Source organism: Oncorhynchus tshawytscha, linkage group LG13, assembly GCF_018296145.1.
Source record: "Oncorhynchus tshawytscha isolate Ot180627B linkage group LG13, Otsh_v2.0, whole genome shotgun sequence".
Lineage (NCBI taxonomy): Eukaryota > Metazoa > Chordata > Actinopteri > Salmoniformes > Salmonidae > Oncorhynchus > Oncorhynchus tshawytscha.
Genome location: NC_056441.1, coordinates 49,903,259 through 49,917,551, shown reverse-complemented (window position 1 = coordinate 49,917,551; position 14,293 = coordinate 49,903,259). Strand labels below are relative to the sequence as shown.

Here is a 14,293-nt window from a genome sequence, read left to right as displayed (position 1 = left end):
AGCCTTCCAGCTTGCCCATCCCAGTTCCCTGGATATGTAGCCTTCCTACCCGTACTACATAAAGTTCAACTGGCCTAAAGATTATGCCCCTTCACCGCCTTTTTTAGGAACTCTTTCGGTTGGTGTTAGTTTGATCTGTGTGGGTCGTTTCTCTGTGGACTGACTTCAGTCATCCTGAGTTATGAATGTTTAATGTCACAGCACTGGATGGGGGAGCCCCTCTATGCTCGTTTACATCAGTCTGATGTTTCAGGAGCGGGTTCGCCATTCCTACACTGTGTGAGACCGAAATGCGAACAAGCACACAGAGAGAGAGCGAGAGAGAGAGAGAGAAAGATCGCTTTGCCTCAATTCTTTAATGAGACTCCTCATAACCAGGTCAATGACAAAATGGTGTCAAGTTTACAAAGACAGTGGTGTCGTTAGCCTCATTGTAGTCAGCACAGACAGAGAAAAGCAAGAATTCTGGGAAACTGAGTTGAGTTTGAGGCATACAGCACAGTCAATTGACGATATCAGTGGCAGCGACATCTGCGAGTGCCATTCTATTGCACATAGCATTGGTCCTTGAACAACTATACTCCGCTCATGTCCATCAAATCGTACACATTTGACCCCATCACTGGTTTCATACACAAAGCAAAGAATTGTTTTTTTCAAAGAGTCCAAAAAAATAAGGGTTCCCTGCCGCCAGTGTATATTGACATCAATAATGATAACGTAAGTCACAGTAGTCACAAAATAGTTGGTGACACTTCACTCAAACCATGTTCTCAGCCACTATAGCTAAAAGGTTAGCCACAGTTATCTTGCCTTCCGCTGCGAGTACCGTTGTCGTGGGCGTAGGCTCCGTTTCCAAGCAAATAAAACAGCTGGTCATGTTTCGGTTGTAGTTAGCGAGGCATTTGACCGACAGTTCAAGTCAAGTGTTACCAAACAACTTCTCTGCACACACACACACACACACACACACACACACAGACACACGGTGTTACCCACAAAACTCTCCCACCTATCAACAAACCATTTACTATAGCTCTCCAACCTGTAGTTTCATTTGCCAACCACGAACATGGGCCCATAAATTAAAGGACAAATTCAAACCATTTCAAATGGCAGCAAAACATGCATATGCGCAAGCTTCAAGGGGTTTCCCGCGTTTTATGAACGTAAACAAAAAGGAAAGAAAAAGGATCATCCAATTATGAAGTACAAAAGGAAATAAATCCACACCCGTTTCATTTGAAGTCAAAATGGCAGTTTCTTTATGCTTAGCAGCTAAGCTCGGAAAACAAAATCAGCAGATGAGACGTATACACATTGGAGGAGACAGCCATACACACAGAGGAAGAACAGAACTTAGCTGGGCCTCGCGAGCCTTGTAAACTTTACATTAAGTGGCAAGTGTTGTGTCAAAAGCAAAATCTAAAAAGGATACAGAGAAACCTGCTTGGGTTCGTTTCCCCTTTGACCCCATCTCTGTCCAAACAACTAGTCTGTGGACGAATTAGAGTGTGACAACCACCCTGCCAGTTGTCACCACAGCAACAGAACAGGATATGAAAGCCTCACTAATCATAGTAATCTCATGCCACTAGATATATAAAATAAAAATAATAATTACAAGCCCTTTTTTTGCTTTCTACATTTGACAGTTCCTATTGGTAATCATCACTAGTATGTCGACTGAGTGAACCAATCATTTGACCACTGGTGTCCACTTCCTATATTGTGCTGGAGCATGGTGATCAACTTCCTGTGATCTGGTGGACTGTGGTCGTTGACTTCCTGTTCTCAAGTCCTATTTGCCGCCCTCCTTTCCATTGCATGTCAGGGTTTTGTGCTGTGGTCTAAGTAGGCGGGTTTGCATATGCTAATTATCAGCTCTGGCAAGACGTAACGTACCTCAGCATGGCATAGATAGGGAATTAAGAGGAGAGCAGGGTTGGTACCTAGATTCCAGTTGAGTGCTAGGAAAGGTTCATTACAATTCTATGGATATTTATGTTGGTCAAAGTGGTTGGAATGAGTGACAGTCCAAGCCAGTGCTTTTGAATGTCTTGGTCAGTGTACAAAAGTGTGATATGACAGCTAAGGTGGACCAGAAGTTTACGCTGAGCCCACGTCCGCACGGCCTTCAGCAGGAAGCTCACCCACACTATCCTCCACTACAGCTGGGCTGACAGTACCATCCACCTCCCCTTTCTGGTTCTCCTCAGCCTCCAATCCCATCTCCACCATGACAGCCATGTTGTTTTCTGTCTGGTCTGTAGTGGCTTCATCCTCCTCCATCTTGATGATCACCCTGTCATCCATTTGGACAAGGGCCCAGTTGACATCAGCTGCGCTGGCCTGGGTGTAGGTCCCGACGCTGGCATGGCTCAGCCCGTGCACCTTCTTCAGGTGTTTCTCCAGGGTGGCGTACACAGTGAAGGGCACCCCGCACAGCTGGCACAGGAATGGGGCGCGGGCCCCGTGGGCGCCGTGGGTCTTCATGTGGCGTGTGAGCTTGGAGCTCTGGGCGCATGCGTAGCTGCACAGGCCACACTGGTAGGGCCGTTCTCCCGTGTGGCTGCGCCGGTGCACCGTCAGGTTGCTGCTGTTCCGGAACTGTTTCCCACAGTACTCACAGGCCTCCTCCTTCTTCTTCTTCCCTGACCCCCCGTCGTTGCTACCACTGTTACTGCTGATGACGCCGTTTCCTCCTCCTCTCTGTTCGCTCTCCCTCTGCCACTCCTGGACCACCTCGCTGCTCCCGCCTGCAAACCACTCCTTCTCTCCATCCGCCATCTCTCCGTCCCGCTCGCTCTCCCACTCCCCCCCTACCGGAGCCCTGTCCTCCCTCTCCGGCCGTTTGGGGGTGCAGTTTCCGCTGGCAATGCCACTCTCCCCACTGCCCCCAGTCTCTCCGCTTTCCAGTGACCCCTCTGAGGGGCTGGCGCAGGGGGACGCGTGCTGGGGCTCCTCTTGTCCCTCCACCTCATCGTCCGCCAACTCTCCCTGGGGTTGGAACAGCCTGAGCAGGCTCATGTCTGGACCTCCAGGCTGGGAGGAGAGAAGGATCAGTCCGGAGTCTGGGGAGTGATGCTTGGACAGGGACAGGTCCACCTCAGAGGTCTCCCTCTCTCCTGGTGCTCCACTCAACACCGCTTCTCCTGCCCCCTGCATTATAAACCTCTCTCTCATCCCCTGCCGACCCCCCTCATCCTCCCCTACCAGCCCCACCTCCATCCCCTCGTAGCCCCCTCTACCCACGCCCGTCTCACTGCGGTGACTCCTCATGTGGCGAGCCAGCTGACCACTCTGGGCAAAGGCCTGGTCACACAAGCCACAGTGGTAGGGCCGCTCGCATGCGTGGGTCCTCCGGTGGGCTGACAGGCTGCGTAGGGAATGGAAGCCCTGGCCACACAGCTCACAGGGAAACCCCACCTGGGCGGGTCCACACTGGGGGAAGGAAGATGCGGCCGGGGGGGACGGCGACGGAGAGGGAACCAGAACACCAGCGGTGGTGTTACCGCCCTCAGCCAGCTCCCTCAGACAGAAGTTGAGGGCCTGTCGTTCTCTGGAGGAAGGGGTGGAGCTGGCCTGAGAAGCTGGCCTGCGGTTCTGCCGTGGACGGAAGATGTGGGGCAGACGCAGAGCGGAAGGGTGGAAGGCGGTGGCCAGGGTGTGGCTCAGTTGACAGGGATCCAGGGTGGCTGCAGGTTTGGAGTGCTGGTGACCCCCTCTTCCCATCTTCTCCCCATCCTCCTGGTAGATGCTGAAGGAGTGTGTGTGCTGGGCGTGTTGGAGCAGGGCCCAGGCAGAGGGCAACACACACTCACACAGCTGGCAGGTAAAGCAGGACGGCTCTTCTGCTACAGAAACAACAAACAGTAAGTAAGCCAAATCATTTTCTTGATCTGAAAAAATGTAAGGGTTGTCAATAGGTTTGATTAAAACAGCACACAGACAGTGGGAACGATTGTGGATAGCTAGAATATAAAAAGGAACACAGCCCGAACAAAGGCAGTCTGTTTATGGCAATGGTTATGTGCAGAGAAACTAAACTTGTTCAGTCAGTGAAGAGTGAACGACTACAGCAAGAGGGAAGATGCTTAACATTCCCTGGGTCAGGTCTACAGGACAAGGTAGTCTGAAGTTCAAAAATATATATATTTTTTAAACAGATTCTTCCTTCTCGAGACAGAAGCCAAGGAGAGAGGGACACAGAGATAGCGAAGGCTGTTGATTGGACCAGAAGCAAGGGAGAGATGAAAGATGAAAAATATGAAAGATTAAACATTTTAAAAAAAGGACAGAGACCAGCAGAAAGGGGAGATGGATAGTTAAGTACATCTGGAGACATTTTTTAAACGTGGTTAGCTTTGTCTCTTAACCGAGAACCACTCTCCAATTAAGCTGCAAATTGCTAATTAGCGGAACCGAGAAAACGAAGGCTTTATGTAAATCAGGGACTGACTCAGCCAGCTTGACAAATGAGGCCTTTTTGCATAAATCTAAATTGGAAAGAAGATCCTCAAATTGAGGGGGGGGAAAAAAATGTTACATTTTTTTCTTCCAAAGCCGATTCTGGTATAAGCCTCTTTCTTGTTTCCTGAAGTCAAAATCCTTCTGTATTTTACTAGAGGGGGAGGAGAGAAAAGATGAAAAAGAAAGCAACCCTTTCTCCATCTCTCTGCCGGGAGAGGATAGGAGACATGGTGGACACATCCTTTAACTTAGCTCGAAGAGATGAGTAAAGTAGGAGAGAAGTTGATAAGGATGCAGCAGTGCTGATCGAGAAACACCACAAAAATGTCACCCCTTGGATTGTACTTCAGACCCATCCTCCCACCCCTCAGCCTCCCTAGCCCTCCAAATCTCTCCCTGAGGAGGAGGGGGGGGTTATCTCGGGGGTCCTGGAGTGAAACACAATACCCAGACGGTTTCTCATTCGCTCTTTTTTTTGTAAGGATTCCCATTTGGCCCGGGGTCGCACTTGAATATTAAGCAGAAGCAATAAGTGCTAATTAAAAATGCAGATTGGCTAGGAGCACTAACGAGCAGCAGGCAGAATCGCTTCTCCCGAGGGAGAGAGGGGGAGGCAGGAGAAAAGAGTGTGTGTGGGGGGGGGGACGAGAGATTGGAATAGGGCAAGCGAGAGAGTCTGTTGAAGATGAGGGGAGGGGGGGATAATGTTAGAGACGAGAAGAAGAAAAAAACCAAGTAGAATAAATGCCAAATAAAACGAGACATCATAATAACCCGTCACGTTCTTCCAACTCTCTCGATCACACACACTAGTGTGAAGGGACACCTATCTGTTGTGGGATAACTGCTCCTTCACTTTGAGTCATCTTCCTCAAGCAGACAATCACTGTGGCGTGTATTCATGGATGCCAAGGGAAGCCAGGCTTCTACAAAACATTTTAAAATAGTATGACAGTTGCCGACCATAGCGCTGAATGCAAGGGAAGTCAGTGAGCATTTAGCCTCCCTTGATATATAAAAGTATAAAACAATAGTCAATCCGCATTGAGCTAAACTGTGTACTCAATTGTGAATGGTCCTGGCACACCCACCGCCCCCCAAAAAAAGTCAATTGTAGTCCGTTTGGACTTGGCTTCACTCTAATCACGTCGAGAGCAAATTGGTATTGACAGAAAAAAACTTGAATTGTTGCATCTTGTTGTCCTCCATTGGCTAGCTATGGATGGCGATAGGTATTTGGATTATCACAGCGATTCTGATCCAACCATAAATTCATACGTTGTTCCCCTGGCCTGAGAGGATGGAAGTTCAACATGTAGCTAGATGTAGCAGGCTAATGTTAACTACCTGGCCTGGCGCATGGTTGCCCATGAAAGGACGTTAGGATACCGAGCAAGCATTTTAGCCAAGTAGCCTAGAACAATAAAAATAAATAAAAGCATTTCCTATATGGACAGAATCATAGACCATTTTGACATCTTTTCACGTAGGTCGTAATGTTTTTTGGGATGGGGCTTCCTCAGTGATTTTGACCCACTCACCGCTACTGCATAGTCACTCTCCTTCCCACGGTCAGAAAGACCCACAACACGTAGCACATACAGTACTGTATTAAATCCTAGCATACCACATACAAAACCTTTCACTTTGAGTTACTTCAAAAATGTCCAATGCAGACGCTTCTTTTTCAATATCCAATAATTTTGGGGTAAAACTGTAGTGCCTTAACTGTCATTGTTTCAATTAAAATGGTAAAGAAATTAAAATAAATTGCTTCTTAGCAAAGAGCAATTTGTCAAGCAAGAATTTAACTAGGACTGTCTAGGAGTGGTCTAAGTGGGGAGGGAAAACTGAAAACTAGCTGTTATTGGCAGAGAGGTTGGAAACAACTCCATCCCACCAAAACAGGCTGAAATTTCAAATGGTCTTTAAAAAAAAAACCCAGCTCTTACACCAATAGAGAACTGTCGTCATTTTCACAATACCGCCGTATTATTCCAACATCCGTGTGGAAATATACAGTACCAGTCAAAAGTTTGGATGCACCTACTCATTCCAGGGTCTCTCTTTATTTTGCCTATTTTCTACATTGTAGAATAATAGTGAATACATGAAAACTACGAAATAGAAGTAACACAATAACGAGGCTATATACAGGTACCGAGTCAAGTGTGCGGGGGAACAGGTTAGAGGTATTTGTACATATAGGTAGGGGTGAAGTGACTATGCATAGACAATAAACAGCAAGTAGCAGCAGTGTACAAATGGGGGGGGGGGTCAATGTAATAGTGGACTGGAATCTGACAATTTTATGGGCATTCCTCTGACACCGCCTAGTATATAGGTCCTGGATTGCGGGAAGCTTGACCCCGGTTATGTACTGGGCTGTACGCACTATCCTTTGCAGTGCCTTACGGTCAGATGCCGAGCAGTCGCCATACTAGGCGGTGATGCAACTGGTCAGGATGCTCTCGATGGTGCAGCTGTATAACTTTTTGAGGATCTGGGGACACATGACAAATCTTTTCAGTCTCCAGAGAGGGAAAAGGTTTTGTCATGCCCTCTTCACAACTGTCTTGGTGTGTTTGGTCCATGATAGATCGTTGGTGATGTGGACACCAAGGAACTTCCCACTGTGAAGCATGGAGGAGGAGGTGTGATGGTGTGTGCAAATGGAGTAAGGAGGAAAGACAATAAATAGGCCTTAGTAGCCAAGTAATTACAATTTAGCAAATTAACACTTGTGATAGATGTGCAGATGATGTGCAAGTAGAAATACTGGTTTGCAAAAGAGCAACAAAAAAAGTAAATAAAAACAATACAGGAATGAGGTAGGTAGTTGGATGGGCTATTTAGAGATGGGCTGTGTACAGCTGCAGCGATAGGTAAGCTGCTCAGATAGCTGATGCATAAAGTTAGTGAGGGAGATAAGTCTCCAACTTCAGCGATTTTCGCAATTCGTTCCAGTCATTTCTCTGCTGCCACTGGAAGGAAAGGCGGCCAAAGGAGGTGTTGGCTTTGGGGATGACCAGTGAGATCTACCTACTGGAGCGCGTGCTACACGTGGGTGTTGTTATGGTGACCAGTGAGCTGAGATAAGGCTGAGCTTTCCTAGCAAAGACTTCTACATGACCTGGAGCCAGTGGGTCTGGCGACGAATATGTAGCGAGGGCCAGCCGACAAGAGCATACAGGTCACAGTGGTGGGTGGTATATGGGGCTTTGGTGACAAAACGGATGGCACTGTGATAGCAAACTGGATGCAGTCTGAGTAGAGCGTTGAAGGCTATTTTGTAAATGACATCGCCGAAGTTGAGGATCGGTAGGATAGTCCGTTTTACGAGGGTGTGTTTGGCAGCGTGAGTGAAGGAGGCTTTGTTTGCGAAATAAGATGCCAATTCTAGATTGGAGATGCTTAATACGAGTCTGGAAGGAGAGTTTACAGTCTAGCCTTACACCTACAGTTGAGGTCGGAAGTTTATATATGTTGGAGTCATTAAAACTCGGTTTTCAACCACTCCACATATTTCTTGTTAACAAACGATAGTTTTGGCAAGTCGGTTAGGACATCTACTTTGTGCATGACACAAGTCATTTTTACAACTATTGTTCACAGATAGATTATTTCACTGTATCACAATTCCAGTGGGTCAGAAGTTTACATACACTTGGTTGACTGTGCCTTTAAACAGCTTGGAAAATTCCAGAAAATTATGTCATGGCTTTAGAAGCTTCTGATAGGCTAATTGACATCAATCGAGTCACTTGGAGGTATACCTGTGGATGTATTTCAAGGCCTACCTTTAAACTCAGTGCCTCTTTGCTTGACATCATGGGAAAATCAAAAGAAATCAGCCAAGACCTCCACAAGTCTGGTTCATCCTTGGGAGCAATTTCCAAATGCCTGAAGGTACCACGTTCATCTGTACAAACAATAGTGCGCAAGTATAAACACCATGGGACGCAGCCGTCATACCGCTCAGGAAGGAGACGCGTTCAGTCTCCTAGAGATGAACGTACTTGGGTGCGAAGTGCAAATCAATCCCAGAACAACAGCAAAAGGACCCTGTGAAGATGCTGGAGGAAACATGTACAAAAGTATCTATATCCACAGTAAAACAAGTCCTATATCGACATAACCTGAAAGGCCGCTCAGTAAGGAAGAAGCCACTCCAAAACCGCCATAAAAAAGACAGACTGCATTTTGCAACTGCATATGTGGACAAAGATCGTACTTTTTGGATAAATGCCCTCTGGTCTGATGAAACAAAAATAGAACTGTTTGACCATAATGACCATCGTTATGTTTAGAGGGAAAAAGGGGAGGCTTGCAAGCCGAAGAATACCATCCCAAACATGAAGCACGGGGGTGGCAGCATCATGCTGTGGGGGTGCTTTGCTGCAGGAGGAACTGGTGCACTTCACAAAATAGATGGCATCATGAGGAAAGAAAATGATTTGGATATATTGAAGCAACATCTCAAGACATCAGTCAGGAAGTTAAAGCTTGGTCACAAATGGGTCTTCCAAATGGACAATGACCCCAAGCATACTTCCAAAGTTGTGGCAAAAAGGCTTAAGGACAACAAAGTCAAGGTATTGGAGTGGCCATCACAAAGACCTGACCTCAATCCTATAGAAGATTTATGGGCAGAACTGAAAAGGCGTGTGCGAGCAAGGAGGCCTACAAACCTGACTCAGTTACACCAGCTCTGTCAGGAGGAAATGGGCCAAAATTTACCCAACTTATTGTGGGAAGCTTGTGGAAGGCTACCTGACATGTTTGACCCAAGTTAAACTATTTAAAGGCAATGCTACCAAATACTAAACTTCTGACCCACTGGGAATGTGATGAAAGAAATAAAAGCTGAAATAAATCACTCGACTATTATTCTGACATTTCACACTTAAAATAAAGTGGTGATCCTAACGGACTTAAAACAGGGAATTTTTACTCAGATTAAATGTCAGGAATTGTGAAAAACTGAGTTTAAATGTATTTGGCTAAGTTGTATGTAAACTTCCGACTTCAACTGTACATGTTGTCATGCACCATTGACTCATTTCGTTATTAAAAGTGATCTTGTTTTGCTTGGTGGAGATACGGTACAGCTTTTGGGTAGTGCACGTGGGTAGCTCTTTTGTATAAGCCTGTGGGCACGAAGAAGAAGAAAAACACAGAGAGAGAGAGATACCGACACGGAGAGAGATAACATGAAAACAAAGCAGCTAGAGAGAGAGAGCGAGTTAGACAGAGAGAGAAAGAACATGTAAAACAGGCAGCAAGAGACCGAGAGATAGACAGAGAGCTGTTGAGAGAGAACATGAAAAACAGAGACCGAAAGAGAAAAACAAGAGAAAGACACGGACAGACGGAAACAGAGCACGCAGCAGTCCCCTGAGCGTTACACAAAGGAAGGAAGTGCAAGTGGCTGTGTGCGTCTGAGAAAGAGTGTAAGGGTCCCAGTTCCAAAAATATTAAAAAATATATATTTTATTGTCACATACACAGGATAGGTGCAGTGAAATGTTTTACAGGGTCAGCCATAGAAGTATGGAGCTCCTGGTGCAAATGAAGACTAAGTGCCTTGCTCGTGGGCACATAGATTTTTCACCTGATCGGCTTGAGTATTCAAACGAGTGACTTTTCGGATGCTGGTTCAATGCTCTCACCGCTAGGCTACCTGTAGCTCTAACAGTGGCTACCTGCCGCCCTAAGTCTCATCTAAATGCAGATGATTGGGATGCCCATCTGATGGACAACGTACACCTGCACTGAGAAGCCATGCAAACACACCAGAACTATGGTGACATTATCCTTTTAAACATGTTGTGAAGTATGACCACACCACAGCCCATTGTGACACCATCTCATCGTCCCTCTCAGCTTAGCACAGCCAGTCCTCCAGTGAGCGCAGGCCGTGTTATTGCGTGGCCAGAGAGCACTGTGCCTTGCCCTACGTGTTTACCTGGCCACTTCACCTGAGAGAGAGTGTCAAGGAGATAGAGGGGAGCTCAGGTGCATCGGAGCCCTCAGGGGCCCCCTGGGGCCTCAAAACACTGCTGCCTAACCTTTCCACACAATTACCCAGCGCGTCGCTAACTCAGAGGCCTCCGCAGCACAGCAACGCCCAGTTAATGAGCTGGACTGGAAGGGGGGGAGAAGAAAACAAAAGCAAGAAATATATATATTTTTTAAGTAACTGATTAGGGACCTGCCGGCACGCACCTGTTATGTTAGGCTCCACCTTCACACTATGCTCCTCCGCTTTGGACCTGTCCGTCACTCTCCTCAGCTCCACGAACCCAGCCTCTACCTGAGTGACAGCACCGCGTTGCTGTGTCCGGTTGGCTGGGGAGGGAGGGGTGTGAGTGTTGGGGTCGTGATTCCGGGAGCGGCAGCCCCCCTGTTTGTGCTGGATGAAGGCCAAGATGCGGGCGAGAGGGAAGGCCTGATCGCACTGCCCACAGGTCAGTAGGTCACGACTTTCCTCACGACCCCTGACCTGGGGAAGGGACCCCCACTCCTCTAATGGCGAAGGAGCGGCAGTGTCCGAGGGCTCAGGGGCATCTGAGAAAGATGAGAGGGAGAGTTAGATGAAGAAGAGGGGGAGTGTGAAAGTAATTAGGGCTGGGGAGTGTTACTGGAAAGGCGGCAAAGAAATAGAGAGGAAGATGAACATTTAAGAAAATAGCAATTACTTTGAACGTGTATATTCTTTCCTTCATGTCATCCTGTAAGATCTTACAACAGGGAGACCATGGGTGGTCAGACACCATGTTGATTGGGCAACTGCTAATATGGCCTTCAGAGAAAAATTACCCCTCCCCATTTCTTAAAATGCTACTTTTGATGCTGAGCCACTCCACCCAACACACTCCACCAGAGCTACCGTGGGAGTCAGGCTATTCCAGTCAGCCGACACTGACCCCCCCTCTGAGATGGCAGGCTGCATGATGTGTTCACACTGACATCATTGCTTAGTAAAAAAAAAATATATATATATATATATAACAATTATAAATGGATACCAATCCCCGAACGTTTACACCTGTCAACACACTCTCTCAACAACTAGGCAAGGAACTGACCAGTTTTTCAGTGAGAATGTGAGTGGCCATGACTTGATGTTCAGATTCACTTGGGGCTTGAGGCCAAATCAATCATCATCACGAAGGAGAGTTATGAGTCTAACGTGAGATTACTGAAATTAAATGTATACTTTAGATTTTAGCACCTTGCAGTGATGTAGTCTAGGTTTCAGATTCAACTTCAATTTCAGTCTCACTCATCAGAGCCATAAACGTAGGCTACAAAATAAAAATGTCCATGACTCATTTATGACCCATGTAGACTCAGCCAACAGCAGAGATGGTTAATGACTGTTGGTCAGGTTTGGAGTTGTTCCAGACAGAGTTGTTTGACTGGTCCTCAAAACTCGATAAAAGAGGGGAGGGAGGGAGTCAATACAGTCATGGGGCAGCATGGTAGCTTAGTGGTTAGAGTGTTGGACTAGTAACAGAGGTTTCATGTTCAAATCCCGAGCTGACAAGGTACAAATCTGCCCCTGAACAGGCAGTTAAACCCACTGTTCCTAGGCCGTCATTGAAAATAAGATTTTGTTCTTCACGGACTTGCCTAGTTAAATAAAGGTAAATGTACACACACACACACACCTTAACGCTTGGAAGGGCTTCACTTGCCCGGACATGGCCGAGTACAGGACAGGTACAGACAGTAGATTCGGGCTGAGGAGCTCACCAGTGGTTACTCAAAAATGTCACCTTTCCTGTTTCAGTGCAGACAAGCTAGGCGCGGTTGCACGCACATATGAATAGTCAAGGCTTGTGGTCAAACTAGACACGCTCTACAGGCCTTCGTTAGGGAACAGAGAAAGATGCATGTTCTTTCAGAGCACCTCAGTGTTTTAGTCAAACGCATGCCCACAGTCCCCTGGAGAAGAAAAACGATCTCTTCTCTCATTCTGACATATAGATCATTATGATGGCCTACATAAGGCCTAGTCAAGTGTATGGGGTATCCAAGATATCGTTTTTGAAGAAACGGAGATAAGTGAAAAAGGAGGTCAGTGGGGTTGTTGTGAGGGCAGACAATATCCATCTCCTCTCTCGCCTTGTCATACACGTACGGTGTCTTGAACACGCGGTCTGCCCCACAAGGAAGCGTTGGCGTGGGCAAAATAGGAGATACTTCAAACACAAAATAGGAGATAATTCAAACAGTCTCCACAGACAAGACAAAGAAAACCCAGGGGAAGACAGTGGACCAGCAAGGAAATAAAGTATAACGCCGTGTCCCCTTTCTAGAACAGAGCAAAAATGTTTATTACCTATGCTTAAAGAGACCTTTGTGTAGCCTATGAACATATTTCCTTTATTTGAACTGTATTTGTTACAAAACTGTGTGGCCTTATATCAGCTCTTTAAAAAAATATATATATATTTTTTTGGATCAACTTTTATCAATGATTCAACTTCAATGTCAAGGTGCGCATACCAACATAGCCTGACTGATACAACCCCCCACCCACCAAAAAAAAAAGGTTAACATGAATACGTCGTATATGAAATACATACAATGCATATAGGCTACCTCTTATTAGGGAACTATGGACATGGCCTCTCAGCTTACCTTGAATTGCACTCAGGTGTTGCGGTCGGCTGCCTTGTTTGCGTCTGGACATTCTGCTTAATCGCACCAGTCAATGTTCTGCCGGTTCATCCACACTCCGAATCGGAATCGAATTTTAAAAAGTATCAAGTTGATAAGAATAGCCTTGACCAAATGACTGTGTAGCTCTATGGCACCGACGGGACGTCGTAGTGACTAACTGTGCACCAGCCAGTGTTCAAGTTCAGGCTACCAGCCCCACAGCGGAGGAAAGGAGGGGCAGGGGCATAAGCGCCGCCCGCCACTATACTACACCGACCCGAACCCGCCCTCTATACAATGTCACAGTTTGTTTTACAATCCTTTTAGGGACCAAACAATTGATTGCCATTAAAAAAATCACATTTCCCTAACTCCCAAACATAACCTTAACTCCTATCCCTAAAATACACTTCCTTGTGGGGGACCAGAAAAATGCATCCACTTGTCCTAATGTTCATTGTTTTACTATCCTTGTGAGGACTTCTGTTCCCCACAAGGATAGTAAACACCAAAAACATAATACACACTCTCTCTCTCTCACACACAGTCCTCCTGCAGTGGTTTCATCATAGTCTAGGCTGGTTTGGCTTCTATAAGCAATCAATATTAGTGGCCTGTTTTATTTCAGGAACTACTTTATGCGAGGATATGGAAATGCGCTTTGCAGAATACATGGGATGGTGGGGAGGCAACAATAGGATTTTACAGCTGCACAGCCACTTCCTCCTTGCACCCCTAGCCTCTATGCAGCCTACTGGTTATAGCTACTTGCTGAGGATGTGGGTGAGGCGGAAGTGGCTTTATCAAGGCAGCTGAAGACAGGTGTTTTGCTGTCCGGCTAGTTTCGAAACCAAAGTAAACGGTCTGTTAGTTTCTCCTTTCGTTACTCACCAGACGCGACATAAAATACAGTGGCGGGGAAAACCCATAGGCCTGACCGTAAAACTTTTACAAAGACAAACTAAGTAGCCTAGGCTCTAGCCTATCTTGTTTGGAAAATGATTCAGACAGGTTAGGAAACAATATAGCTAAAAAGTATTGTGTTAAACATTGTAAATGAATAGCTACAACAACGTAACCAGCACGTTTGACAATGTAACACATGCGGACAAAATGTGTGTTAAACGTAGGTTATTTGATGAAACTA

At 46.4% G+C, this 14,293-nt stretch overlaps 1 protein-coding gene across 2 annotated transcripts; it reads right to left on the bottom strand.

The window, feature by feature from the left end:
* Positions 1-337: 337 nt before the first annotated feature.
* Positions 338-13,411, bottom strand: LOC112244691 (B-cell lymphoma/leukemia 11B). Of its 2 annotated transcripts, none has more exons than XM_042295847.1 (3): positions 13,126-13,411; positions 10,702-11,043; positions 338-3,854 (listed from the first exon to the last, which is right to left on the bottom strand). In XM_042295847.1, exons 1-3 carry the CDS (start codon positions 13,175-13,177, stop codon positions 2,110-2,112), a joined length of 2,139 nt encoding a protein of 712 aa, XP_042151781.1. In that variant the 5' UTR covers positions 13,178-13,411; the 3' UTR covers positions 338-2,109. The 2 variants fall into 2 exon arrangements, with proteins under 2 accessions (XP_042151781.1, XP_024268200.2); XM_024412432.2 differs by having other exon boundaries at positions 338-3,857; positions 13,126-13,408.
* Between the last annotated feature and the right edge of the window lie 882 nt (positions 13,412-14,293).

Excerpts from the sequence above, each read along its gene's own strand:
- LOC112244691 (XM_024412432.2), bottom strand. The coding sequence starts at position 13,177 with ATGTCCAGACGCAAACAAGGCAGCCGACCGCAACACCTGAGTGCAATT. Across the intron at positions 11,044-13,125 it reads ACACCTGAGTGCAATTCAAG|ATGCCCCTGAGCCCTCGGAC; the intron begins GTAAGCTGAGAG and ends CATCTTTCTCAG. Across the intron at positions 3,858-10,701 it reads GGTGGAGCCTAACATAACAG|CAGAAGAGCCGTCCTGCTTT; the intron begins GTGCGTGCCGGC and ends TTGTTTCTGTAG.